Source organism: Canis lupus, chromosome 2 (genome assembly GCF_048164855.1).
Source record: "Canis lupus baileyi chromosome 2, mCanLup2.hap1, whole genome shotgun sequence".
Classification (NCBI taxonomy): Eukaryota; Metazoa; Chordata; class Mammalia; order Carnivora; family Canidae; genus Canis; species Canis lupus.
In genome coordinates this window covers 54,653,368-54,678,040 of record NC_132839.1, presented here as the reverse complement: position 1 = coordinate 54,678,040, position 24,673 = coordinate 54,653,368, and the positions used below count along the sequence as shown (strand labels likewise).

The window sequence follows — 24,673 nt, the reverse complement described above, 5'->3', positions numbered from 1 at the left end:
GGAAGTCTGGGGGCGGGGTCGGAAGTGGAAAGGCGGGCCGGAAGCAGGGATGGCTGCGCGTCTGGTCCGCTTCCGGCATAGGGCCGGATAGCTGCGCTTGAACCTGTACGCGATTCACCCTTCCCGGCTGTGAGTGTGGAGGACCGACCTGAGACGCAAGGGCCAGAATGAGGTAGAGGACGCTCCTGCAAAAAGCCATAAACTTTAATAAAAAGACGGATTCATGTGCCAAGAGCCGCCCCTCTGCCCAGGCCGGCCGGTCTCCGCCGCGGCGGCGAGAAGGGCGTGCCCTTCGTCGGTCCTCTGAGGGCGACAGCCCCGGGCCGTGGGCACTCGGCTCCTCTGGGAAAGGGGCGCCCTGTCGCCAGGATAACTTCCGGTCCCGGGCTGCACCCCGGGCTCAGACCCATCACCTAGCAATAAATCCAGGATAAGGTTTGAAGGGTGGGGATGAGCACGTGGCCGACCCAGGCTCCTCTTCATCTTTTTAAAATTATTTTACGGATCATAAAATAATCTTAGGGTATTGAGGAATTCTTGATTTCTTTGTGTTTTTGCCTCGTGCAAATGGGGTTCGTGGCCAGGGCTTTACAAACCAAAGCTTTGGTGGCAGTCTCTTCATTTAGCAAAAATTGAAGGCCCTCTGCCCCTTTGGAAACCTGAGGAGGTTCTCCAGGAGAGGTTGAGCGCTGGGCTTCCATCTTGCGTTTACCTGTGGTGGCTGATGTCAAGGAGTGCAGTGGTATTCAGCATCAGGGGGGCAGAGGCAGGGCAGAGACATCCTGGACCTTGGGTGCCCTGTGTTCAGAGTCTACCTCCGAGGGTAAGGTGCTGTCAATCCATGAGCTACTTGCCACTCTTTCTGGTTGCAGATGGTAGCCCTGCTTTAGGGTTAGAGAGGATGACTCTGATCCTGCCAGAGCTCTGTTTATGGCTTCGAGCCTTCTGCTGGCTTGGCCTTCTGCAGTGGAAACACGGGTCCCCCTGAGTTGGTATTCACAGGAGATTGGCTCACCTCTTTACCAACTGTTGCCCAACTGCCAACAGAGAGGAATGGCATCCCATGCTTCCCTCCAGCATCTTTACCACTCTGCCTTGTGATTGTGTGTTTACTTGGTCTGTTGCCCTGTTATGTATTGATTGTTGGGACTGTCCTGCCGTTTCTACCAGGGTCCACTACCTCTCCCATTCCCACACTAGTGGAGGTGCTGAGTTATATTTTGGGAACATTTCTGCTGTCATGTTTGCTAGTGGGAATTTACATGTCAGAATGACCAAAGTTGGTTTTGCATACTTACGGCTTGTGAACCTGACTCTCGCCCTGGAAAAATAGCGCCTTCCAGATATCTTCATTGACAATGAACAGGGGCTGATGGCTGCTGGATCTCCTATCCAGTTGAAGTTCTTGGGCTGTAGATGGCACCAGGAATGATGTGGAAATGCAGCATTTATGGTTGGTAGGGGCCCTAAGATCCTGGGGATGAATTCTTGGATCCGAACTGGATACAGAAAATGAGGAGGGCCCTGCACTTTGGCGGCCCCTCTCAGGAGGACCAATGGGACCAGACTCACAGATTGCAGTTCTTGACTGCCCAGCCTATCCTGGTGAAATCTAGCCTGGAGGAGAAAGCAGCCCCTTACCACATTTCTTGTGAGGCTGGGCGGAATGGTGGGAAAAAACAAGTAACCGAAACATCTCTTCTAGGCCACAACCACTATTTAACCAGCTACTCCTTTGGGGCTTAGTAAAAACAGAGGACCCAGTACACTTGCTACTAGCCCAGGGAATAGTGAATGCAGCAGCTGTTCTGTTGGCCCAAGTCTGTTTACTTAATTCCTGTTAGAGCCATGGCACTGGCAGCACTAGGGAGAGATTACAAGGAAGCCACCATGACTGGTGACCTTGTTTGTCATGAGTTTGGGGTTACTGCAAGACTCAGGTAGAGAGAGCAACTCTTATGAGAAGGTGGGGAGCTGCACTTGGCCGAATGTCATTACTACAAACAAGGGAGCTTGGGAACAAATGCAAAAGGAACAGAGACCCTTTCCCAATGCCCAGCATACTGTTTTCCCAGGCTCCACACCAGACACCATCACATTAGCCTCCTGTGCTGCAGCCACCACCACGTACCAATGCAGCCCTTGTTCCCTTGTTTTGTGAGAGGGTGCGCGCAGGGACCCTCACCCCATACTCCTCAAGATTTCTCTGGCCCTGGTGGTTGGGCTGCAGCATGCGAGTGAGCTGCTCTACAATACCGAGGCTTCGGATAAGATTCTTCCTTTGAAGCAAAGCCTTCATTCTCTCCAGCTCCTCCTCTTCCACAATTTCTTGCGGATGCATGGTATCCAGGTGTACTGACAGCAGCTACAAGGTACACGAGAGATGAATGCGAGATCTCCAGGGGCGATCTTCCACACCATCAGCAAGGATGCCTATGGGACTCCCGCCTACTCCACTCCCACCATCCCTTCCCTGACCCTAGTGGAAGGTTCCCTCTGTTATCCATTCTCTCGCCACCTGTTCCACAAGGTTAGGTGGAACACTAATTAGGAGCATTAATTAGGAGCTCCTCTCTCTTATACAAGAGGAGGAGAGGACAGCAGAGATTCCCTTCTCTAGGAGTCCCAACCTGTTTCCGGCAGCAAGGCAAGAGCTACCAAACCCCTGACACCTCTTTCTCCCGGGTCCGGTTCCTGTAAGCCAGGTGGGTGGAGAATGCCCGGAGCCCGACCCTGGATCGGCTCTTCTCCCCTGCTGATTCACCCTGGTTCTGGTCCCTGCTTTCTTTCCGCTTCTTACTGCCTGAGGTCTCCTGCTGTTCCTGCTTAAGGCGGATCTCTTCCAGTTGCTGCCTGACAAGACACAGCAACTTCAGACACTGGAGAAATTGTGTTGGGGAGAAGTAGGGTGAGGGAGAGTGGGAAATCTGTTGGGGGGATGGATGGGAGAAGAATTGAAGGGGAAGACAGGAAACCTACTTAAATGAAAACAGAGTCCCTAAGAGTCTGATAAAGTTTATGACTCCATTCCTCTTTTCTCAAGTGTCTGCCTTCCTCTCTATACCTTGCTGGGAAGCAGTTCAGCTACAGAGTATGCCCCACCCACGTGGACAGAGGAGAATGCAAAGCAAAGTACCTGGCACACTCCTCCCTGGCCTTGGAAGCAGCAGTCTCCTGGAAGAGGGAGCCATTGTGCTTAAAGAAAGGTGAATACTTCTCCATGTCAGGCCCAGGGTAGATCCGCCGATATCCTCCGAGGTGGGAATCCTCGTAGCGTTCCTGATCTAGTACCGCCACATGGGACGACTCCCTCTGTTCTCGCCTATGGAAACCAAGCTCAGAGTGAGTCGGGAGAACTGTGAGAATGTTCGGTGAGGAAAGGAAAGCTGGCCAAAGCTTTGAGTATCTCCTGCTAGCTTCGTGGCCTTTCTGGCTACTGCCCATGTAGGGAAAGTTGCCGAAACCATCTGGCCAATCCCACCTGTGTGTAGCCATGGAAATAGAGGTTTGACTTCCAGAAATCTGGTTTTCATCTTGAGTGCAAAGGAGTCCACTCATAAGCTAGCACTCCAAGTTATCACAATCTTTTAGGTTTCTGATTATAGGGCAATATATATTAATTATAGAAAATATAATTTTCTATAATAAGAAATAAGAGCAGAAAAGATAAATAAGAAATAAGAGCAGAAAAGATAAAACCTGGGATCCCTGGGTGGCACAGCGGTTTGGCGCCTGCCTTTGGCCCAGGGCACGATCCTGGAGACCCAGGATCGAATCCCACGTCGGGCTCCTGGTGCATGGAGCCTGCTTCTCCCTCTGCCTATGTCTCTGCCTCTCTCTCTCTCTCTCTCTCTCTGTGACTATCATAAATAAATAAAAATTAAAAAAAAAAAAAAAGAAAAGATAAAACCTCCCATAATCTAAAAAAAAAAAAAAAACACAAAAAACAAAACAAAAAAACTCCCATAATTTTACTGTGCAATTAGCATGTTGGTTATGGGCATCCCCCAAGTCTGAATCCTAGCTTTGCTACTAACTACCTTGCTTCTTTCTTTCTTCCTTTATTGTTTCAGACAAAAATGGGATCATACAACATTTTTTTTTAAATTTTTATTTATTTATGATAGTCACAGAGAGAGAGAGAGAGAGGCAGAGACACAGGCAGAGGGAGAAGCAGGCTCCATGCACCGGGAGCCCGACATGGGATTCGATCCCGGGTCTCCAGGATTGCGCCCTGGGCCAAAGGCAGGCACTAAACCGCTGCGCCACCCAGGGATCCCCCTATGTTAAATGGTTTCCTAGTATTCAAGTGACTCTATGATTGTGCTTTTTTTTTTTTTTAAAGATTTTATTTTATTATTTTTTAAAGATTTTATTTATTTATTCATGAGAAACAGAGAGCCAGAGACAAAGGTAGAGGGAGAAACAGGCTCCATGTAAGGAGCCGGATGCGGGACTTGATCCTGGACCCTCAGGATCACTCCCTGAGGCAAAGGCAGATGCTCAACCTCTGAGCCACCCAGGCGTCCCTAATAGATTTTATTTTTAAGTAATCTCTACACCCAGCATGAGGCTCGAACTTACAATCCCAAGATCAAGAGTGGCACGCTCCGTTGGCTGAGCCAGCCAGGCACCCTTGTATATTTGTGTTTAATAAAGTCCAGTAGTTTTTAGCCCTTTTCCTCACTGAAAGACATGATCCATACAGTCATGTGTGCAGTCCCACTGTGGGAATACCCAGTGTATTACAGTTATACTTCACCTCCATTCACACATTTGAGTGCCTACACCAAGGCCCTCAAGATATCATGACAAATCAAATACACAGCTGGCCTTGCATATTGCAACGCAGGTAGGGAAGAGCAGTATTGTTATAGGAATAATTCTAAATCCACTCCAATTCATTTGTATGTATTATGAACATTTTTATAGTTTATCAGCAACAAATCACCAGGTTTGTAACCCAAACTTTTCATCTTCTAATGAAACCCAAACTTTTCATCTTATAATGAAAGCAATAGTGGGTGAAAAATACTGGTTTAAACAATCCCTTATTATTGAATGACTTTCTGTTTCATTATTACGAAATTCTTAGAGGAGCTTTGTTAAAAAACAAGAACAAGAACAAACAGCTAATCCAATCACATACATCGTATGTGCTAGTGTAAAATAGCTCTAAACTACACTGCTAAGCATGGTACAGAGAGTGTGAAAGTTACACTATTGTCTGGGTAGATAAAGGGAGAAGAACAATCTGTATATATAGATATATCATAGATATATATGGTATAGGTATGAATTCGTTAAATGTTAGTGAAAGTATACACGTGACCCTATAGATTGGTTCCTCCAGGGAGGATACAGTAGCTGGAGAAGGGTAAGAGATATTACTCACAACATCTTTTGAATTTTGAACATCTTGTCAGTGATATGTAATATATTATCTATGCCAAAAAAAAGTTCTTCATAGCTAATTAGCCCCAGACCACCTTTGCCACCCAAAGAAGCACTTTTACGCTCAGGCAAGTGATAATAAATGAGATAGGTCAAACACCTGGAGCACCTGGTGTCTCGTGGCTGTTGGTGGCACTGGAAAAGCCGCTCCTTGACTCGCCGCTTGTCCTCCTCCATCACCTTCCTTTTGTCACAGCCCTGGAGGTTGACAAGGGTCATGGCATCACAGAGAAGCGCATCCTTCACTTCTCGATCGAGGCGGGAGTCAGTGGTGAAACTTGGAGAGTGGTTTACCTGCCAGGAGGAAGTCATTATCCACCCTGTTCCTAGACCACCCAAGCAGGTGTGGTGTCTTGCAGGCCTGGCTGGAGGGTCTAGTCAAGACATCCCCCACAGAGGCCTCAGCCAAGGAGGCTGGATGTTCTGACATCCAAGGCCACAGGGCTCTGCCACTAAGATTCCTCCCTTACACAGGCTGGTGAGAGCAAACCAGACAGCCTGATTCTATAGATACAGTGTCCCTAAAGATAAAGATTACATGAGGAACACTTGGGATCCAAATCCTGGATTCCTGTGGTGGAGGCCAGAGACCACTGAGGTTTGACTCAGCAGGTCAAAAGTGTAGAGATCTTAATACCTTCTGCCAGTTCCTACCCACCCCAGGGCTGCCACTGGGTCCACCACCTGAGTGCACTCCTATCCCAGGCATCCTGTTCAGGGAGGCCTCTAGACCTTGGTTTTGCAAAGCCCAGGAGATATTCCTCACCTCCAGCAGCCAGGGCTTCAGCTTGTGGTCCAGCAAGATGTCAAAACCAAGGATCTCAAAACAGGCACATGTACCTCCACTCAGATATTGGGGAAAACAGGTTCGGTAGTTGTGGCGAAGAACAGAATGAGCTGAGATGATGGTTTTGATGATGATGTCCTCAATGTCGCCCCACAGCTCTTCGGGGTTGTAGCTGTGTTCTCGCAGCCAGGCGTTGAGTGTAGACAGTTTCCTGTGAGGCCCAGTGCTCAGAAGGACCCATTTCTACACCAGTGGGTCTGGGCCGCAGGCAGGAGGCTCCCTACCACTAACCCTAATTACCCTAATTCTGTATCTACGTGGGAGCGTGGAGTGGGGCTTAGTTATCGGGGTGGGGGTGGGGCTGCACTTAGAGATCATGCACAGGACAGTGGTCTGTAAAGGTTGTTTTCCTGAGCACTGGCCTCCTAAAAGCCAGCTCAATGTCATGGGGTGCTCAGACTGTAGTGCTTAAAGTGCAATCAGAGTCGGGAGTACCTCTTACTGCCTACAGCATCATCTTGGACAAAATTCTCATTGTGTTTGTTGATAGCATAGTTGGTCAGGTGCATACAGACGTCATCCTGGGAAGAGAGTGGCCCTGTGGCTCAGACGGCTTCCCTGCAGCACCCTCTCCAGCCCATCATTCCCTTTTTATTACCCATTCCTCCCCAGGACAGCTCATCTCCTGTCCTTCTTCATCTAAAAATTCCAGGGGAAGAGGGTATGCCAGGCTCCTCTAGGTGGGTGCCTTAAGAGAGCACCCACCAAATGCTCTCTTCCCCACCAGGAGCTGGGGGGCTCACAGGTTCCTTCCTTCTTTCTGGGTGACAATGACAACGCTCTCTACCTGTTTTCTCTATAGAACTTCAGCACTCATGAGAAGAGGGTACCACCCTGCCCCCCAGGACTGCCGGCTGGCCCCTCACCAGGTTGTTGTGGCTGGGCTCCACGTAGGGCATAGTGGCAAAGCGGGCCAGGCCCTCCTCATACATGAAAATCCGGAGAGGGTCACAGGATGTGATCAGGACATAGATTCGCATATCAAACTTGAAGCCGTCAATGAGGAAGGGCTGAAAGCATGCAAACCCACCAGGGAAGAATACTTTCAAAGCGCTCATTCTATACCACTACATTGTTGTGTTTCAAATACGTAACAACTCATTTAATTTTCATAATAACTATATGAGGCATAAAGTGGTTACTGTTATTATTCCCATTCAACAAATGAAGAAACTAAGAAAGAATAAGAAATTGCCTGAGATCACATATCTAGGGAGGCAGGCAGGCTGCTCTGAACCAAGGCTCTGTACTGCCTCCAAGATACGGGCAAATGGCAGGAAGGCTAAGAGCCGGAAACTGGCTTCCTCTCTGGCACTGGGAGAGATGAGGTGCCCCAGTGCTGCAGGGAAGGCCCTGGTGGTCCCAAAGCACCCTTCACCTTGGAGATGTATTGCTGGCAGATCATATGCTCTCCTGGCTTGATCTCCCGGGGATTTCGGGTAATGAAGATGCCCCGTCCCTGGCAGCCACTGTCTGGCTTGCAGATATAAGTGCGGGTTTTTCGCTGACGACCATAGGACTGGAAGTCCCCATAGCTATGTGCAGAAGGAGGCTGGTCAGAAGGGTTCTGTGCATCACAGCCGGGCCAGGCCCTGTGGAGTTCTGCTGTTCATGCTCTTCCCAGAGCGTCAGTCTCAAACCTGCTTTTCTTTGACCAGGTGAAACTCTCATCCCTTGACACTTTCTAAGTCACAAGGCCAGAGTCTGGAGGGAACTCACACGGTGAAACCGTTCCTCCCCCAGGATATCAGCCCTGGGAGGGGGCCTCACTCACTCTGCAGGGAGGCACCAGGTGCGGGGGAAGATGTTGTATTCAGTAGGATAGAGTTTCTGCATGCGGTTGAGGTTGCGAGCCAGTAGATCTTTGCGGCAGATTTCTGTCATGCCAGGGAAGTGGTTGATTTTCTGAAACAAAGTCAGTTGGTTATCTACCTCCACCAGCAGAGTTAGCAGCCATCCCTGGAGCCTTGGGCATATCAGGAGGACTGGGAAGTTCAAGGTAGAAGTCCCCGCAGAGGGGGTGCCTGGGTGGCTCAGTGGGTTGGCATCTGACTCTTGATTTTGGCTCAGGTCATGATCTCAGGGTGGTGAGATTGAGCCCCTCATTGGGCTCTAAGTTGAGCATGGATCCTGCTAGAGATTCTCTCTCTTCCCCTCACCCTCTGCTCCTCCCCCATCCAAGTAGGCACACCCAAAAACTCTCCCTCTAAAAAAAAAAAAAAAACCCATCAAGTCACAGTTGGATAAACATTGTACCTAAAACCCTAAGGGAGAAAAAGAAGTTTCCCTAGGACTAGTGAGAACCTTCTCAAACATCCACACTGAGTTTAGGGAATGAAGGGCAGCCAGAAGGACTCACCAGGACTTGGGCTTTCTAGCCACCTTATCACCTCCCCCACATCACCAGGGACTAGTCTTATAAGAATAATTGGTGCATGGGAGCACAAGCAAATGAGAAACCATTTTCCAAAAGAGAAAAGGAAATTGAGAACCAATCCCAGGAAATGCACTGCCATGGCACCCCCAGCATATGATGTTGCCATGGTGGCCTGCTGGAACCCCGGTGCTGGGATGCAGCATCTCAAGTTGGTTCTGGACTGTCTCACCAGCTTTACCATTCACTAGCTGCGTGAACTTGATACTTCTAAACCTTGGTGTCCTCTTAACACAAGGGTATCTGCCACTCAGGGTTGTTTTCAAGGATTTAATTGAGGGAAGGATGTAAAAGCACTTAACACAGTGTCTGACATACAGTACACCCTCCATCAATACTGTTAATTATTGTTGTGCTTTTTCTTACAACTGCGCCAGGCAGATCCCTTCTGTGGGGCTTCTTGGGCACCTGTAGCTCACCTCCTCTTAGGTGGGCTCACCTACCCCAAAGGGGGCCAGCTGGGCACAAATGCCTCCAGGCAAACAGTGCCCAGTAGATACCTCCTTCCTAAAATAGAAATTCCAGACACCCCAGAGGAGAATTTTCCCAATGGAGCAGAAGCCCTGGCCATGGCCTTTCCTGCTCTGCCCAGGGGCACAGCCATAGAGGGTAGCGGTCCCAGGTGCCTGACCAGAAGGGCAGGTGTACTCATTCAGCGGCCACAGCCCCTTTAGGCCCTTGGATCAAGAACTTGTACCTGAAACCTCTTCATGTCCATGACTCTTTCCAGGGAGACAGAGCAGTCTGTCCAGTACACAGTCCACTCCTCGTCCTCCCCCACCTCCTTCAAGCCACACATTTGGGCTGCCCGGCGCACTGCAGAGAGAGGCAGGTCAGTGGTGCCAGCCTGGGCACTGGTAGCAAGCCTTGGGATTGTATCTGGGTCAGGAAAGGAACAGACCTGACCAGAGTGGGCTGAGGATGGAAGGGGTTCTTACCTCAGTTCTGCAATTTAATTACCATGTGACAATTCCAAGTTCAAGGCTGTCAGGGCCCTTCCAAAATCTGTGACAGAGAAAACTAGAGCCTGGCTCTCTGCTCCTGTCAGTCCAGTCTCTTTCAAAACTGGGTTTCTGACCTGCAAAGCTGACCCTCTGTAGGGGGTCACACAGGCATCTCACAACTAGGTGGCCCCTGGCACCTATGGCAGTGGGCATAGGAGGAGACAGAAAGCTAGCTGACCTAGCTGGTGATATTTTTTTTTCTTTGAATTCCTGAAGCCCCCTCAAAAACTTCCTTGAAAAAAAACTGTATTGACCTGTTCTCATCTCAATTCTGGTAAAATCTGGGAAGGGTGGGGCAATGATGACCTTCAGTCATTTTTTCTCTTATTAGTTAAGGTTGGGGGGTGGATTCCCATCCTCCCCCTAAGACTGGAACAATGATGTCTCAGTTACTAGTAGGCACATACAGGTTATAGGCCCTAACTAGATGCAGGGACAGAGAACCTGACTAGGGGACTGTCCCCAGAGCAAAAGCTGCAGGTGCCCTTTATGCGCAGTGGTGTGTGAGTGAGGTGGATGCTTACCGCTCTCATATTTGCAGTTGGTCAGGTTGATGGCCAGGGGTCTGGAATGGAGAAATAGTTGATATCAGGTAGTGGGATAAACGACACAACTTGGGCTGCAAGGCACCCAGATAAACAGACACCCAACACATCTACAGTGCAATTCATTTTCTCTGAAAGCCACACACACACAAACCAGAATGATATAAATGTGCTGAAAACGCAAACCAAGCCATTTCAAATGGTTCTGAATTTTGTGTTTTTGTAGTACTAAAAGGTTAATGATGTTCCTGTATTCTCTACCCTCTTTTGTAGAATACAGGGAAGACCCCCAGCTACTGAAGGGAAGCCAAGGAGTGACTCTCTTCTGAAGCTAGGCAGGTGAGTGGGCCCAGGGACCTGTTACCTGCGTTTCTGCCTTCTCTTTCTCCTCCCAACTTCTAAGTCATCTGGGGCTATGATTTTCTTTGGAATTTTCTTGGCCACAATAGATAAGGGAACTCCATCCCCAAATTCCTTATAGTCAGCCTTTGAGAGTTCCTGCTGAGAAGAGTTAGAAGGGATGGTAGCTTCCCCTTTAACACACTCCTCCTCAGATTCCTCTTCTTCAGCGTACTCTGATTCGCTGGTCTTACAGGTATTTGGCTCCATCCTCTTGGATTCTGAGGGGAGAGGGGTGAGAGTGAAATATGTCTCAGAACTTCCTTCCTCCAGGGTCAGGAAGGCTGCAGGTGTCCGGGCAAAGGACCTGCTTCATGGTGCTAGAAGGGAAGGATGCTGCCCCTTCAGAACAGAACACTACTGGGGCACCTAGGTGGGAGCTGCTTCTCCTTCTGCTATATCTCTGCCTCTCTCTGTCTCTCATGAATAAATAAATAACATCTTAAAAACAACAACAACAACAATCTTTCTAGGTAATGGGGGCGTGGTGGGGGAATGCCTGTGAGATGTTGGATTCCTCAACAAGCTTTGATCATCGAAGATCCCTCCTCCATACAGCACACTGGGGTGCACGGAGAAACTGAACAGAGCTGGCAGGGGCCATGACCATGGCTTTTTTATTCCTGAGTGGGAAGGGAGAAGCCTGGGCTCTGGGGGGGACCTTCGATTTTAATATAGAGCTAAAAACCAAGGGTCCCCTAAGCCGGCCCTTTCCCTGTCCGGGGAATCCGAGACACACAGTTTCTCCATGTGTACACACTGGCACTTGATGGTTAAGACCCTCTGGGCTCAGCTGGCGGAGGGGAAGACCCTTTGGGCTCTGCTGGGGGGACACTGCCCACCCGAGATTCCGAGGAGAGGGGAGGGGCTGGTGGGTCCGCCCCTAGCGGTCTGGGGCTGGACTCGGCTGGTCGCTCATGTCCGCCTTTCGCCCGGCTCCTGCTCCTTCCCGGGCGTCTCTGGGCCTCCGGGACCGCCTTCTTGTTCCACAGGACTGACTGTCCCCGCCGATCGCGAGGGGGAGCCCGCTCTCCCTTCCCCCCCCACTGGGTTTCGCTTCTAGCTCAGAGATCCCGGTGGCGGCAGCGGCGCCTCCTAGAGCAAGCCTGTAGCAGCCGCCACCGCTGTCGCCATGGACACGAGGGCGGCCCCCATTGGAGAAGCGTTCTGGGGGCGGGGCCTCTGCGGCGGGTCTCGCGCTGGGGCCGCTGGGACTTGTGGTCCTTCTGCTTCTACGCCACCTCAGCTCGTCTCCCTGAAGCCTGTTTCGAACCAGCCTCTTGGAATTTGGCTGAGTCTGTGTCCGGGGCAAACGCCTGCTTGCCCTCCCTTGGGTTTGTCGCGTCCGCCCTCGGGAGGGACGGCGGAGAGGATTGCTCTGTGCTGCCCCGAGAGTAACAGGACGGCCGCGTCTTCGCGCTTCTTCACCGTCGCCCTCCGACTTCTGTGCCACACTCGCCGCATTCTGTTCACCGTGTCATTTTAAGATTATCCCACGTGCCTACATCTAAAGGACACTTAGGAATCTCCCTCCTTTAAAAAGACCTGGACATTTCCTGATTCATGCATTTCTTGCTTTTTAAAAAAAGATTGTATTTTTTTATTCATGAGAGACAGAGAGGCAGAGACACAGGCAGAGGGAGAAGCAGGCTCCCTGCGGGGAACCCGATGCAGGCCTCCATCCCAGGACCCCGGGATCACGACCTGAGCGGAAGGCCGACCCTCAACCACCGAGACACCTGGGAGCTCCCATCCCCCCCATCACCAGTTCTTGCCAGAATTGCCACCATGCAGCAGTCTCTTCATTGGACTCCCTGATTGTTCTCCCCTCCTCTATCCACATTACAGCTTAAATATTCTTTCTAAAATGCAAATTTGATACTCCCCAATTTAAAACTCTTCAAGGTTTCCCGTTAGATCAAATCCCAAACTCCTTGGTTACATAGGCCCTCCCCCGAAAAGTTAGCGGAAGTGGAGGCGCTGGGCTGGATCGTGCCTTCCTGTCTTCCTACAGTGCCAGAAGCTGAGTACAGAGGGTCCCCTAAATAGTCCACGCTTATGCTAGAAAAAGCCCAAATCCTTCCTGACAATTCACGAACTAAATAAACAGCTGGGAAGTAGCAGCATAGAGAAAACGTATTTGAACCCTCCCCCTCCCCTTTCTTATGGAAACAGTTTGGCCACAGAAGGCTTTCTTCTGAACAGCAGTCCTGGGGATAAACTTTGGTATTTGGCCTCATGGCCTGAGACACAAAGTCCACTTAGCTGTAATGGTCATCTGCACTTCCCTCAGTCTGAGCAAGCAAAACAAAGTGATGCTATTGGAGCTTGTAGATGCAAAGGCTCACAGAAAAGCAGCATAAGCTAAAATTACCGCAATGTTCCAAAAAGAGGACGTCAACCCGAAACTGTTTATAGGAAATAAAATGTCAAATATATATTTAAATGTAAATGTTCAACTTTTCTTAACTTTTTTTTTAAGATTTTTTTTTTTTTTTTAATTTATGATAGTCAGAGAGAGAGAGAGAGAGGCAGAGACATAGGCAGAGAGAGAAGCAGGCTCCATGCAGGGAGCCGGATGTGGGACTCGATCCAGGGACATGATATAAAAGGAAGTCTGCAAGGCAAGAATATGTAATGCTTTCCTTTTTAAATATTTATTTGTTTGTTTGTTTATTTAATTCAATTCATGAGAGACACAGAGAGAGAGAGAGGCAGAGACAGGCAGAGGGAGAAGCAGGCTCCTTGCAGGGAGCCCCACTGACTAGATCAGGTCTCCAGGATCACGCCCTGGGCTGAAGGCGGTGCTAAACCGCTGAACCACATGGGCTGCCCCCTTTTTAAATATTTATGAGAGAGTGCACTCGCACAGCAGGAGCCACGGGCAGAGGGAGAAGGAGAAGCCGACTCCCTACTGAGCAGGGAGCCCAGGGCTCAATCCCAGGACCCTGAGATCATGACCTGAGCTGAAATCAAGAGCCTGGATGCCTAAGCAACTGAGCCATTCAGATATCTCCATACTCCTTTCTTAGTATCCAGTTTGACATCCCTGACGCTTGTCCAAGAAGAAAGATAAAAAGCAGATACACTGGGGAACTCAGGTGGCTCAGTCGGTTAAGTGTCTGCCTTTGGTTCAGGTCATGGTCCCAGGGTCCTCAGATTGAGTCCCCCATGAAACTCCCTGATCAGCGGGAGCCTGCCTCTCTCTCTGCCTCTGCCACTCCCCCGCCTCAAATAAATAAATAAAATCATAAAAAAAAAAAAAAAAAAGCAGCAGCAGATACATTCATGATGGCTCATTCATTTGATTTATTCTAGGGTTTCTTCTCTTTACAGAGACCACTTATCAGTTCCTTACCCCTCCCTTTAGGCTGAGACCGGTGAGAGGCAGTCATGGAAGCCCAAATGACCACTGTGGACAACTTTCCGGAAAGGGCCTTAGGCTGGATAGAAAATAAATACTTCCAGAAGGATTACTGCTCATCCTTGGCTATCAAGTCCACCAGAGTTGCCTGTATTTCCTCTGCCTGGGCTGGGGGCAGCAGACAGTCCTGAATAAGGGCCAGAGCAGCCGCCTCTGTCAGAGTGCCGAAATCCTGGGATGTTTTGATGGGGAGGTGCCCAGCCAGCTCACAGAGGGCGACGTTGAATGCATCACCTTCCTTTACTCCAAAGTTGGACTTCCGGGCCCAGAGAATTACTCGGACACCTGTGAGAGCTGAGGAAGGTGATGTCTTTCCAGGTGGGGCCCCCCGGGTCACAAATAAATTATGGGCAATCTCATGGTCAGTCAGATAATCAGTGGCCCGACATACCCTGCCCACCAAGGCTTCCAAGTCAGGCCCTGGCCCGCTTGTGTAAAAGAGGAAGCCAGGAGCTGGGAGGGCCTGGAGCAGATGTAAATGGCCCCCCGGGTCCAGGGGCTCACTCGGTGCTCCCTCCACAGGCAGTCTGTGAGCCAGGTAATATCCGTGCAGGTGGAGGTGGTTCACAGAGGCCAAGCCACCTAGGCTGTTGAAGCCGACACGGAAGCCTGGGTGTGAGCTCAGAAGCACAGCCTCAATGCCGGCCTGCAGTGCAGCTGGTAGCAGGCGCTGGGGGAGCCCATGGGTGGGCGCGGGCACCAGCAGCACGTGGCCCCATTCCAAGGGGCTGACATTGATCATTACGTAGATGTCCTCTTGCTGAACAGCACCTGGGAGATCAGGCTCCCGGAGCAAACGGAAGAGGACTTCTCCTGGTCGGATCTTGTTGAAGTTAAACTGTTCAGGGTCAAATGCCTGCTTCACACTCTGGATGTTCTGAGGGCGCCTCCTCTGCACACCTCGCTCCACGTTCAGCTGGGCCACAAAACCCACTGGCCCAGGGAGGGTTTGGGTCTGCAGCTTCCCCAGGCAGTAGCGGAACAGCCCCAGTTCCATCCGCTGCCTCCAGGCGGAGCAGAGAACAGAGTCGAAGCGAGACCTTGCTATCCTGTCCAGGAGGCTGGGTGCGGTCCTTGGCCACTGAATCCCTTCCAGAATGAGTTCCTTCTGCCCATAGACAAAATCAGGAATGCTTTGCTCTTCCCAGTCCTTACTGTTCGGAGGGAGCAAATAGGGAGTCTCATTTGAATCCTGTGGAACAGCCATGGACTGACCTGAAACAGTCATAAGAGGTGAAAAATACATAATGCTGTCCCATTTCCAGAAATTTTATTTTGATTTTCAAATAAATTTTACTTTTTGTTCTGATTACAAAAATAATACATGCCTTTGGGAAAGTATTTTGAAAATATGGAAATCACTCATGGTTCTATCACATGCAGATTAGCATTCATTTTTGCTGAAATAAAAAATATATGCTTTTTCTTTCTTTTTCTAGCATAAAGGTCATGTATATTGAACAAACTTTTTTTTTTAAGATTTTATTTATTCATGAGAGACACAGAGAGAGAGGCAGAGACATAGGCAGAAGGAGAAGTAGGCTCCCTGAAAGGAGCCTGATGCAGGACTCGATCCCAGGACCCTGTGATCATGACCTGAACCAAAGGCAGATGCTTAATCATTGAGCCACCAGGAGCCCTTGAATAAACTTAATGGGAGAAAAAAAATGAAGATAAAATACAACCCTTATTCCAATGCCTGGGGGAAAAAAATCACCATTTACACTCAGCCTTTCTCTGTCTCTCTTTTTTTAAATTAAGTAATCTCTATTTCCAATGTCGGGCTGGAACTCACAACCCTGAGATCAAGGGTCAGTCACTCCTGGGCACCTGGGTGTCTCAGCTAGTTGGGCATCCAACTCTTCAGCTCAGTCATAAGGGTCATGACCTTAGGGTCGTGGGATTGAGGCCCACATCATGTTCTGTGCTCAGCATGGAGTCTGCTTGGGATTCTCTCTCCTCCTCTCCCTCTGCCCCAACCCGTTCTCTCTAACATAAATAAATAAATCTGTACCAAAAGTAAGTTAAGTAGATAAAGTAGCTGCTATGCATGAATGAGGGCACAGTAGCAAATGAGGTGAAAAGGCTCCTATTGTTATGGAACTTATATAATGGGTAGAGTCAGACAATGAGCAAAATGAACAGGTTAATTGCTCAAGGAATGCTAATGGTATTGGCTTTCTGTGGAAAATAAATGTGATACAATAGAGGATAACTAATAAAAGGTGGGATCAGGGTATTGTACTTCAGCAACAGGGCAGGGTAGAGCTCTCTGAGGTGACAGCTGAGAAAAGACATGCACAGAATGAGTGGAAGCCTGCAATGAAGAGCCAAGGAAAATGTATTTAGGAAAGGAAGACTAGAAGTCCGAGGTCCTGATTCAGGCAGGTGTTTGGCCTGTTCCAAAAACAGAACACTGGGCTCCTGGTGCATGGAGTCTGCTTCTCCCTCTGCCTATGTCTCTGCCTCTCTCTCTCTCTCTCTCTGTGTGACTATCATAAATAAATTAAAAAAATTAAAAACAAAAAAACAAAAAATAAAAAACAGAACAGAGGTTAACCAGAGCATGGCCAACAAGGAGAGGGTGGAAAATCAGCTGGAGAGGAAGTCAGGGGCCAGATTAGCTGCAGGCCCTTATGCACCAAGGTCAGGCACTTAGGTTTTATTCTAAATGGATGGCAGCCTGGGTGGCTCAGTGGTTTGGCATCACCTTCAGCCCAGGGCTGTCGGGCTCCCTGGAGATGCGGGATCAAGTCCCATGTCAGGCTCCCTGCATGGAGCCTGCTTCTCCCCCTGCCTGTGTCACTGCCTCTCTCTCACGCTCTCTCTCTGCGTCTCTCATGAATAAATAAAAAAATTTTTAAAAAGCACCATGTGATACTTTATAAACCTTTTTCAAACTGCTGTGCGGAAGATGGATATAGGGGAGCAAAAAGGAAGGCAACTCTGATGGCCAGGCAAGTGGAGAGGGCGACTGGATGGCACAGGTGGGATCAGTGATAGAGAGAAAGGAGTAGGGGACTTGGGTCCTGTCTGGAATGCCAGAGGAGCAGGGCCTGCTGACAAGCTGGCTAAGGGGACAGAGGCACAGGGAAGCCCTGGGAGGGGCCTCAGCTTCAGAACGAGGCACACTGTAGAGGCAATCAGAGATGGAGGAGCTGGGGGTGGGGTGGGCATGGGGAATAGGTTGATTAGTAGGGGGGAACTGAGAGTTCAGTTCTGATGGCTGAGCTGGAGATGCAGCCCGAGCATCTGAGAAGTGGTGTAGGCAGCTGACCATCTAACCTGGAGGTCAAGGGTAAGAGTGGACTAGATAAAAATTTGGGATCACATTTTTTTTTAATTGTATTTATTTATTTGACAGGAAGAAAGAAAGAGAGAGAGAGAATAAGCACAAGCAGAGGGAGTGGTAGAAGGAGAGGAAGAAGCAGGGAGCCCAACCAGGTCTTGATCCTGGGACCCTGAGATCATGACCTAAGCTGAAGGTAGACGGTTCACTGACTGAGGCACCCAGGCGCCCCTGATGACACACCAGAAGGCTAAAAATACGAGTAAAGACATTATTGATCAATAGACTCAATAGAAAGTGGGCACAGTCAGATTTACATTAAAGTGAACTTGTAGGGGCGCCTGGGTGGCTCAATCAATTAAGCAACTTCCTTCAGCTCAGGTCGTGATCGCAGGGTCCTGGGATTGAGCCCCACATTGGGCTCCTGGCTCAGTAGGGAATCTGCTTCTCCCTCTGTCCCTCACCCCGACTTGTGCTCTCTATCCCTCTCACTATCTCTCTCAAATCAATAAAATCTTTAAAAAAGAAAAAAAAGTGAACTGGTCAGCAAAAAGCATGACTTATGAATAAAGAAGACTTTAGAGAGATCAGTCAGCAGTGACCACATGACAAGATCAAACCTTTAGAGGAAAAAAAAAAAAAAACAGAGGAAAGGGAGCACTGGTTTCATGTCTGTCTTCAGGTATGGGCTGGGGGCTGAGTTCTCTCACAGGCATGACAACATGCCTGTGAATTTGGGATCATCGTGGGACAAAGGTAAGAGATTAAGCCTTACAGGCTGCCAAGGTGTTTGAATTCCTGTGCTACTAGTCACTAGGGATGTGACCTTGAGCCCCCAGAATGAAGTTCATTTCCTCACCGTGGCCTCTGGGCTCTCAAGGCATGGCTGTGCCTCCCTCTCTCACCTCCTCCCATTCTCCTCTTCCCCTTGGCTCCTCTGCTCCTCACTTCCTGAACTCCTTCCAGCTCAGAGCCTTGATGCTGTCCCACCTTCCAGCCTACAATAATACCCTAGTCCCAGACTTTCTTCAAAGGGTCAGCTCGTTCAGGTCTCTGATCAAAGGTCACTCGCCTCGGGGAAACCTTGTGTGGCTCTCCTATCTAATGTCCCAAGAAAAACAGGAAGAAGGAAATATTATAAACAGGGAAAAGATGTCCTGGAAAACCACCAAAAAAAGAGGAATGCAAATCCAAGAGTTGGTATAGTTACCAACAAAACTTTAAGAGATCCAACTAAGAAATAAAACCATTGAATAAGTAACACTAGAAGCAGTTTTGTTTTGTTTTGTTTTAGAAGAGGTTTTTAAAACTATATCAGCAACTCAGTTTTACATTGTCTCAAGAATTGGTCAGGTGCAGGCAGGACAGTATGCTAAGCAGACTAGAATGCCTATTCAATAACTTAGAGTGAGAGACATGCCAAATAGCACAAAATATTGGTCCCTCCTCTATACAAAAAATCTACCAGGAACCAAAATTATAATCAGAACAGTTGTTCAATGAAAGGTTCAACACTAAGTGAGGTGGCTAAGAGATCTTTGTCACAACTGCTCACCAATGCAACTTCCAATTTCCATATCTTCACTATCTCACCGCAAAGTCCAAGGACCGGCATTGGCTGGCCAGTGCTCCTCCCCCTCGGTCTAGTACAGGAGACACTACGACAACTTCCTGTTCTTTGCCTATCCTTTTACTAACCAAAAAAAAATTTTTTTATGATCTTATTTATTTATTTGAGAGAGAGAGTAAGAGAGAGAGAGAGAACATGAGAAGGGAGAGAGAGAGAAGCACACTCCCTGGGACTCCATCCCAGGATCCAAGAACCCCGGGATTATGACCAGAGCCAACTCAGGCACCCCTAACCGAACTCTTCTTATACAGAAAGAGCCCTAGTGTCAAGATGATTGGGTTGGGATGGGACCACACTCACTTTGGTTGTGGTGTTCCCACTGTTTTGCAGCCTCCACTTCTTGGAATGGAATATTTCCACAGTGGTGGGACTCACATGTTGAAAGAGTGAGTCTTACTAAAGTCACTCTCAGATGAACAGCTTATTGATTGCTGGGGTTAGCTAGTCATTCATCAAACATTTACTCAATTGCCACCCATCAGATACTGTAGATCACGATTCTTGCAACTCTTCATGGAGCTTACAGTCTAGTGAGGGGAAGAGCTACAGACATTAATCAACACCTAAGCAAACATAAGTTCAAACATGCTACAGTGCTGTTGTCAAAGACAAGGAAGCCCTGGATACTCTGGAAGCCTAAGATTCCTAATCTAGTCTAGGGAACTAGGAAGGGCTTCCCTGAGGCTAACAAGTAAGAGCAACGGAGAGCCCATTGTGACCGGACCCCGGAAAGCCAAGAGAAGAGGGCAGAGAGAGACTGAAGTCAGATTTTTGAGGGCCGGTATTTAGGTTTTTAACCATTTATTAGTTTTAAACTGAAATCATCATGATCAGATCTAGACTTTACAAAGATCAGCAAGTAGAATGAATCAGGAGAATCAAGAACTAACCCCTACTGTTTTGTCAATTATACATCAATAAAGGTGAAAACAAAATAATCTCACCTCCACCTCCTCTCTCAGCTTGGAATCCTCGCCTTCTAGAACAGTGTGTAGGGTTCTTCATGCACGCATGAAATTTGTTGAGAGCCTACTCCGTGCCAAGCACCGTCCTAGGATTGACAGGGGACAAGCTCAAACAGCTCAACCTCAGTCCCCGCCGCCTCTGGACGCGGGGTCGGCTCAAGGGAGGCCTACAGACACGCGGAGCGGCGAGAAGAGCCTTGGACGGGGGTGACGGCTCTCCACATGCCCGAGCCTAGACAAGTCACCGAATCCTCTCCCCACTCGGACCTGCTGTCCACATTTGTAAGACGGGAACCTACCTTGTAGGGTGAGCATCGAAGATCACTATGCACGGCTCCTGCGGTCTGCAGACCCTCAGCGTACAGCCTCAGCGGGCCTGGGGGCTCCTGCAGGTGGCATGCAGGCTGCAACACGTGCGGCGACGGTGCAATGGAAGCGTCTGGAAGAAAAAGCCCTCGCTGCGCGCGAGTGCGCGGCAGGCCGCCTTCGGCCACGTAACAAGTCTCGCGCTTTCCCGGATTTCCAGGCTCCGGGTACTTGCCTGGGGCTCGGACCGCGCCCCAGGGAGCCGCCGCCACCTACAGCAGCGGAGAAGCACGCTGCGCGACCCCGGCCGCAAGCTCCGAGCCGGGCCATGGCTAGGCGGCGGGGACGCGCACGCATGCGCAGCCCGCCCGCACCCCCGCCCGCACCCCCGCCCGCCCGCGGCGAGGCTCGCCCCGCCCTGCTCGGAGGCGGGGCCGCGCGGCCTGGGCTCCGCCCCGGAGCGTCCGGCCCCGCTCCGGGCCCCGCCTCCAGCTGGCCGCGGAGAGCCCGGAGCGGGGAGCCGGGAGCGGGTCGGCGGAACCGGACCGGCAGCGCCCGGGCACTTTAAGGAGGGGGCGGGCCCGGGGGCAGCGGCCCCAGGACCGGTTGCCGCGGGGACAGGGCGGTGACGCGGCCCGAGGGCGGAAGTGGAAAAAGTTGCCGGCGCCCCGAGGCAAGTTGGCGGAGCCGTGCGCGCGGCGCGACGATGGGGGGCTCGGGCAGCCGCCTGTCCAAGGAGCTGTTGGCCGAGTACCAGGTGCGCGGGACGCCGGTCCCCGGGGAGTTTGCGCGCGGCCCGGCGCTGGCGAGCGGGGTCCCGGGGCGGGCAGCAGGGCGGGTGCGGCCCCCGGGAGGCCCGCTGAACCCCTCCCGTTTTGCCTTCCAGGAGTTGACGTTCCTGACCAAGCAGGAGATCCTCCTGTAAGTGCAGCGTCCAGCCTCCGCAGCCGGGTCCTCTGGAGGCGGCTGCGGGGGGCTCTGTCCAGGCGGGCAAACGGAGGGCCCCAGAGGGAGGGGCAGGGGCGCGCCCGAGGTCCGCAGCCGAGCCGGAGCCGGAGCCGGCGCCGGGCCCCGGGCCCCGAGAGCTGGGCCGTGCCCTCCACCTCGCCGCCCCCGGCCGGCTGGGCACCCCCGGGCCTGCGCCTCGCTGGCTTCCGCGTGACCGAACTTCCTGCCCGCGCCCGGCAGGGGCTGCTGTGGCTCTCGGTGCGCCGCGCCCCGCGGGAGCCTGGCTCCGGGTAACTTGGCCCGAACTGACGCGGCAGCCGTTAACGTTTACCGAGCGCGCGAAGCGGTCGCCTACACGACCTAATTCAGTCCTCAGGAGGGAGGTCCCGCGGCAGGGAAGCAGGTTTCAGAGAAGTTTGGTAACTTGCCTGAGACTACATTCCAAGGAGGAGGATTTGAACTCGGGCTGGAACCCCCTTCCTAGCCGCCTGCCAGCTTTTTGCGGTCAAGGCACTTGAGCGAGGAGATTCCTGGGCTTCCCTTGGCAAAAATAATCCCAGTGGGAAGGAGGTGAGGGCTGAGGAAGAGCTCCTGTAGGGTAGTTGCTAAAAAAAAAAAAAAAAAAAAAAAACGGTGGGAGGCTTTGAGGAGCTGGAGATCCCTGCAGTGAGATGGGAGACATTTCGATTTTACTCTTTTTCCTGTTTTTCAGGGGCAACTTCTGGCTCCTTCTGCAGCCTCTCCATCCCCCAGGGAGCTCTAGAACCAATGCCCAGTACAGTGCCTGGCACACAATAGGCCCTTAGTAAATGCCCATTGCCCGAATGGACTCTCAGTGCAGTTTTGTGTCATATGTGACAATACACATGGGGGTTATATATATCGTCTCCTTTTGGCTTATGCTTGATGACGGAGAGGTTCTATGTATGTGCCTTAGCTCCCCACTTGGTGTATAACGGATAACAAGACAAGGAGCAGGGGATGTGATGCACACTGGAAGGTTTGCCAACAGGTTCCCTTCCTTCTGCCAGAGCCCACAGGCGGTTTTGTGAGCTGCTTCCCCAAGAGCACCGGAGTGTGGAGGAGTCACTGCAGATCCGAGTGTCCTTGGAGCAGATTCTCAGCCTTCCAGAGCTCAAGGTAACAGTTCGCCACCCTCCCTCCGCTACACGCCTTGAGATCATGTGGTCACTGGTCCCCATTCTGGTCTTCTCTCCACTTAGCTCTAATTTCCTGAGGACTAGGGCTTTCCCAGACTCACCCGGTCAAATTAACTGGAATAGTGTTTTTCAAGCTGGGATTCTTGGATATGTTCTTGGGGAGTCAAAGAAGTTTTGTCTTTATTTTTTTTATTTATTATTTTTAAAAAATATTTTATTTATTTATTCATGAGACACACACAAGGAGAGGCAGAGATACAGGCAGAAGGAGAAGCAGGCTCCATGCAGGGAGCCCGACATGGGACTCGATCCCAGGTCTCCAGGATCACGCCCCGGGCTGAAGGCGGCGCTAAACGGCTGAGCCACCGGGGCTCCCCCGAAGTTTTGTCTTTAAGAGGAGTTGAGCTACCTTATTAAAGTTTGAGAAACCTTATTCCAGAGGCCGATTGCCTCTCCATAGGGTTGCTGTGAAAAAATTCTTTTAAAGATTTGTATTTATTTATTTATTTGAGAGAGAGAGAGAGAGAGAGAGAGAGGAAGGAAGGGAGGGGTTGGGGTAGGGGAGCAGGGAGAGGGAGAGGGACAAGCAGATCCCGCACTGAGCACGGAGTCCAATGAGGGGCTCGATCTCATGACCCTGAGATTACAACCTGAGCCCATGACCTGAGCTGAAATCAAGAGTCCAATACTGAACTGACTGAGCCACCCAGGGCGCTACTACTAGGAAAATGTTTATGCAAAGGGCCTGGCCTAGTACCTATAACACAGTAAGTGTTCCAGTAAATGTGTTTTAAAGTAACCAGCCCATCCTGTTCTCTTTGCTTAGGATGCTTGTCTTCCTTCTCTGCTCCTGGGCCTGCCTTTGGGTTAAACTGACTCACAGGAAACCATCCCTGTCCCTTCCCCAAGTCATTTGGTCCTCCTGCCCTCCATGCTGGCCCTAAAACATTGATCCTCGTCTCCCGTGAGCCTGAGCTCATGGAGCGGGTACTGTGACCTGCTCCCCCAGGTTCCTGGTAGGATTTGAGGAGTGTGTGACCTGGGCTGCATCTGTGGCATTCACACCAGGCTCTCTTGCCTAGGCCAACCCCTTCAAGGAGCGAATCTGCAGGGTCTTCTCCACATCCCCCGCCAGGGACAGCCTGAGTTTCGAGGACTTCCTGGACCTCCTCAGTGTGTTCAGTGACACAGCAACTCCAGACATCAAGTCCCACTATGCCTTCCGCATCTTCGGTGAGAGCCAGGAGCAGCCTGGCAGGACACGGCCTGGTCCCTACGTGGTCTGGGCGGTGGTATACTGCTGGGGGGCCGGGGGGCCTTCTGTGGAGCCTTGGAGCTCACCCTGACCACATTCATTCTGGCTTCCCATGTCCATCTCTAGACTTTGATGATGATGGAACCTTGAACCGAGAAGACCTGAGTCAGCTCGTGAACTGCCTCACAGGACAGGGCGAGGACACACGACTTAGTGCCTCAGAGATGAAGCAGCTCATTGACAACGTGAGTAGCGAGGCCAGGCCAGGCCAGGGGGCGGGCAGGAAGGGCTGGGATTGGTCTGAAACTCTCTCTTTCCCAGATCCTGGAAGAGTCCGACATTGACCGGGATGGCACCATCAACCTCTCAGAGTTCCAACACGTCATCTCCCGTTCGCCGGACTTCGCCAGGTATGATGATGGTAGTGCGGGAGGGACAGATACGGCACAGCCCATTCCAAAGGGTCTTAGGGAAGATGTGGGCAGGCTGGGAGTTAGTCCCCGCCCCGCTCGCTTCTCTTCCAGCAGAAACCCTGACTCACCCTTCTCTTGTTCAGCTCCTTTAAGATTGTCCTGTGACAGGAGCCGTGGCGTGTGTCCCAGCAAGCACCCTGTCAGAGAGCCTTCCCACTGCTGAGCTGTGGCCGAGGTCATGCCTGTGTTGCCAGGGCCGGCCAAGCTGGCCTAGCCCAGAGCTGGCACTGTGTGGTCCTGCTCCAGGCAGGGGAAGGCCCTCCATGCTGGTGCCTCTCTCCTTCTGTCATTGTCATCGCTGTTTGTGTTCTACTAATATATAATAAAGGTTTAGATGTTCGGACCCTTTGCGTGATACTAGAAATGCTGGTATGAGGAAGGACTGGACTTCTAGGAGCCTTCGGTCATCCTGGGAAGAGTAGGACCGAAAGGGCCAGGAGGAAGGCAGCCTGTAGCCCACCCAGCCCACCCCTCATGAGGGTGTCAGTATGAAGGGTAGCACGACAGGTGGAACTCTCATGTATCCTGATGGTGGTGGTA

At 50.9% G+C, this 24,673-nt stretch overlaps 3 protein-coding genes across 18 annotated transcripts; 1 reads left to right on the top strand and 2 right to left on the bottom strand.

Annotated features, from left to right (window-relative positions):
• Nucleotides 1–68: 68 nt before the first annotated feature.
• Nucleotides 69–24,476, top strand: CIB1 (calcium and integrin binding 1). Of its 2 annotated transcripts, none has more exons than XM_072800140.1 (7): nt 69–172; nt 10,558–10,623; nt 22,277–22,385; nt 23,488–23,638; nt 23,787–23,905; nt 23,982–24,070; nt 24,217–24,476. In XM_072800140.1, the coding sequence occupies exons 1-7, from the start codon at nt 168–170 to the stop codon at nt 24,236–24,238; spliced, it is 561 nt and encodes a 186-aa protein (XP_072656241.1). In that variant the 5' UTR covers nt 69–167; the 3' UTR covers nt 24,239–24,476. The 2 variants fall into 2 exon arrangements, with proteins under 2 accessions (XP_072656241.1, XP_072656232.1); XM_072800131.1 differs by lacking the exons at nt 69–172; nt 10,558–10,623 and adding exons at nt 20,748–21,054; nt 21,184–21,218.
• Nucleotides 187–11,862, bottom strand: TTLL13 (tubulin tyrosine ligase like 13). 12 transcript variants are annotated; one of them, XM_072800013.1, is made up of 16 exons: nt 11,526–11,861; nt 10,649–10,904; nt 10,264–10,304; nt 9,433–9,551; nt 8,076–8,206; nt 7,680–7,836; nt 7,168–7,311; nt 6,737–6,822; nt 6,221–6,452; nt 5,555–5,748; nt 3,137–3,322; nt 2,673–2,853; nt 2,186–2,365; nt 1,299–1,617; nt 713–961; nt 187–413 (listed from the first exon to the last, which is right to left on the bottom strand). In XM_072800013.1, the coding sequence occupies exons 2-15, from the start codon at nt 10,891–10,893 to the stop codon at nt 753–755; spliced, it is 2,424 nt and encodes an 807-aa protein (XP_072656114.1). In that variant the 5' UTR covers nt 10,894–10,904; nt 11,526–11,861; the 3' UTR covers nt 187–413; nt 713–752. The 12 variants fall into 12 exon arrangements, with proteins under 12 accessions (XP_072656114.1, XP_072656142.1, XP_072656144.1 ...); XM_072800041.1 differs by having other exon boundaries at nt 187–961; nt 5,555–5,652; nt 11,526–11,862; XM_072800043.1 differs by having other exon boundaries at nt 187–961; nt 5,564–5,652; nt 11,526–11,862.
• On the bottom strand, nt 13,973–20,660 carry GDPGP1 (GDP-D-glucose phosphorylase 1). 4 transcript variants are annotated; one of them, XM_072800111.1, is made up of 4 exons: nt 20,291–20,660; nt 19,971–20,077; nt 19,327–19,553; nt 13,973–15,322 (listed from the first exon to the last, which is right to left on the bottom strand). In XM_072800111.1, exon 4 carries the CDS (start codon nt 15,312–15,314, stop codon nt 14,157–14,159), a length of 1,158 nt encoding a protein of 385 aa, XP_072656212.1. In that variant the 5' UTR covers nt 15,315–15,322; nt 19,327–19,553; nt 19,971–20,077; nt 20,291–20,660; the 3' UTR covers nt 13,973–14,156. The 4 variants fall into 4 exon arrangements, with proteins under 4 accessions (XP_072656212.1, XP_072656210.1, XP_072656219.1 ...); XM_072800109.1 differs by lacking the exon at nt 19,327–19,553; XM_072800118.1 differs by lacking the exon at nt 20,291–20,660 and having other exon boundaries at nt 19,327–19,569; nt 19,971–20,062.
• Nucleotides 24,477–24,673: the final 197 nt, after the last annotated feature.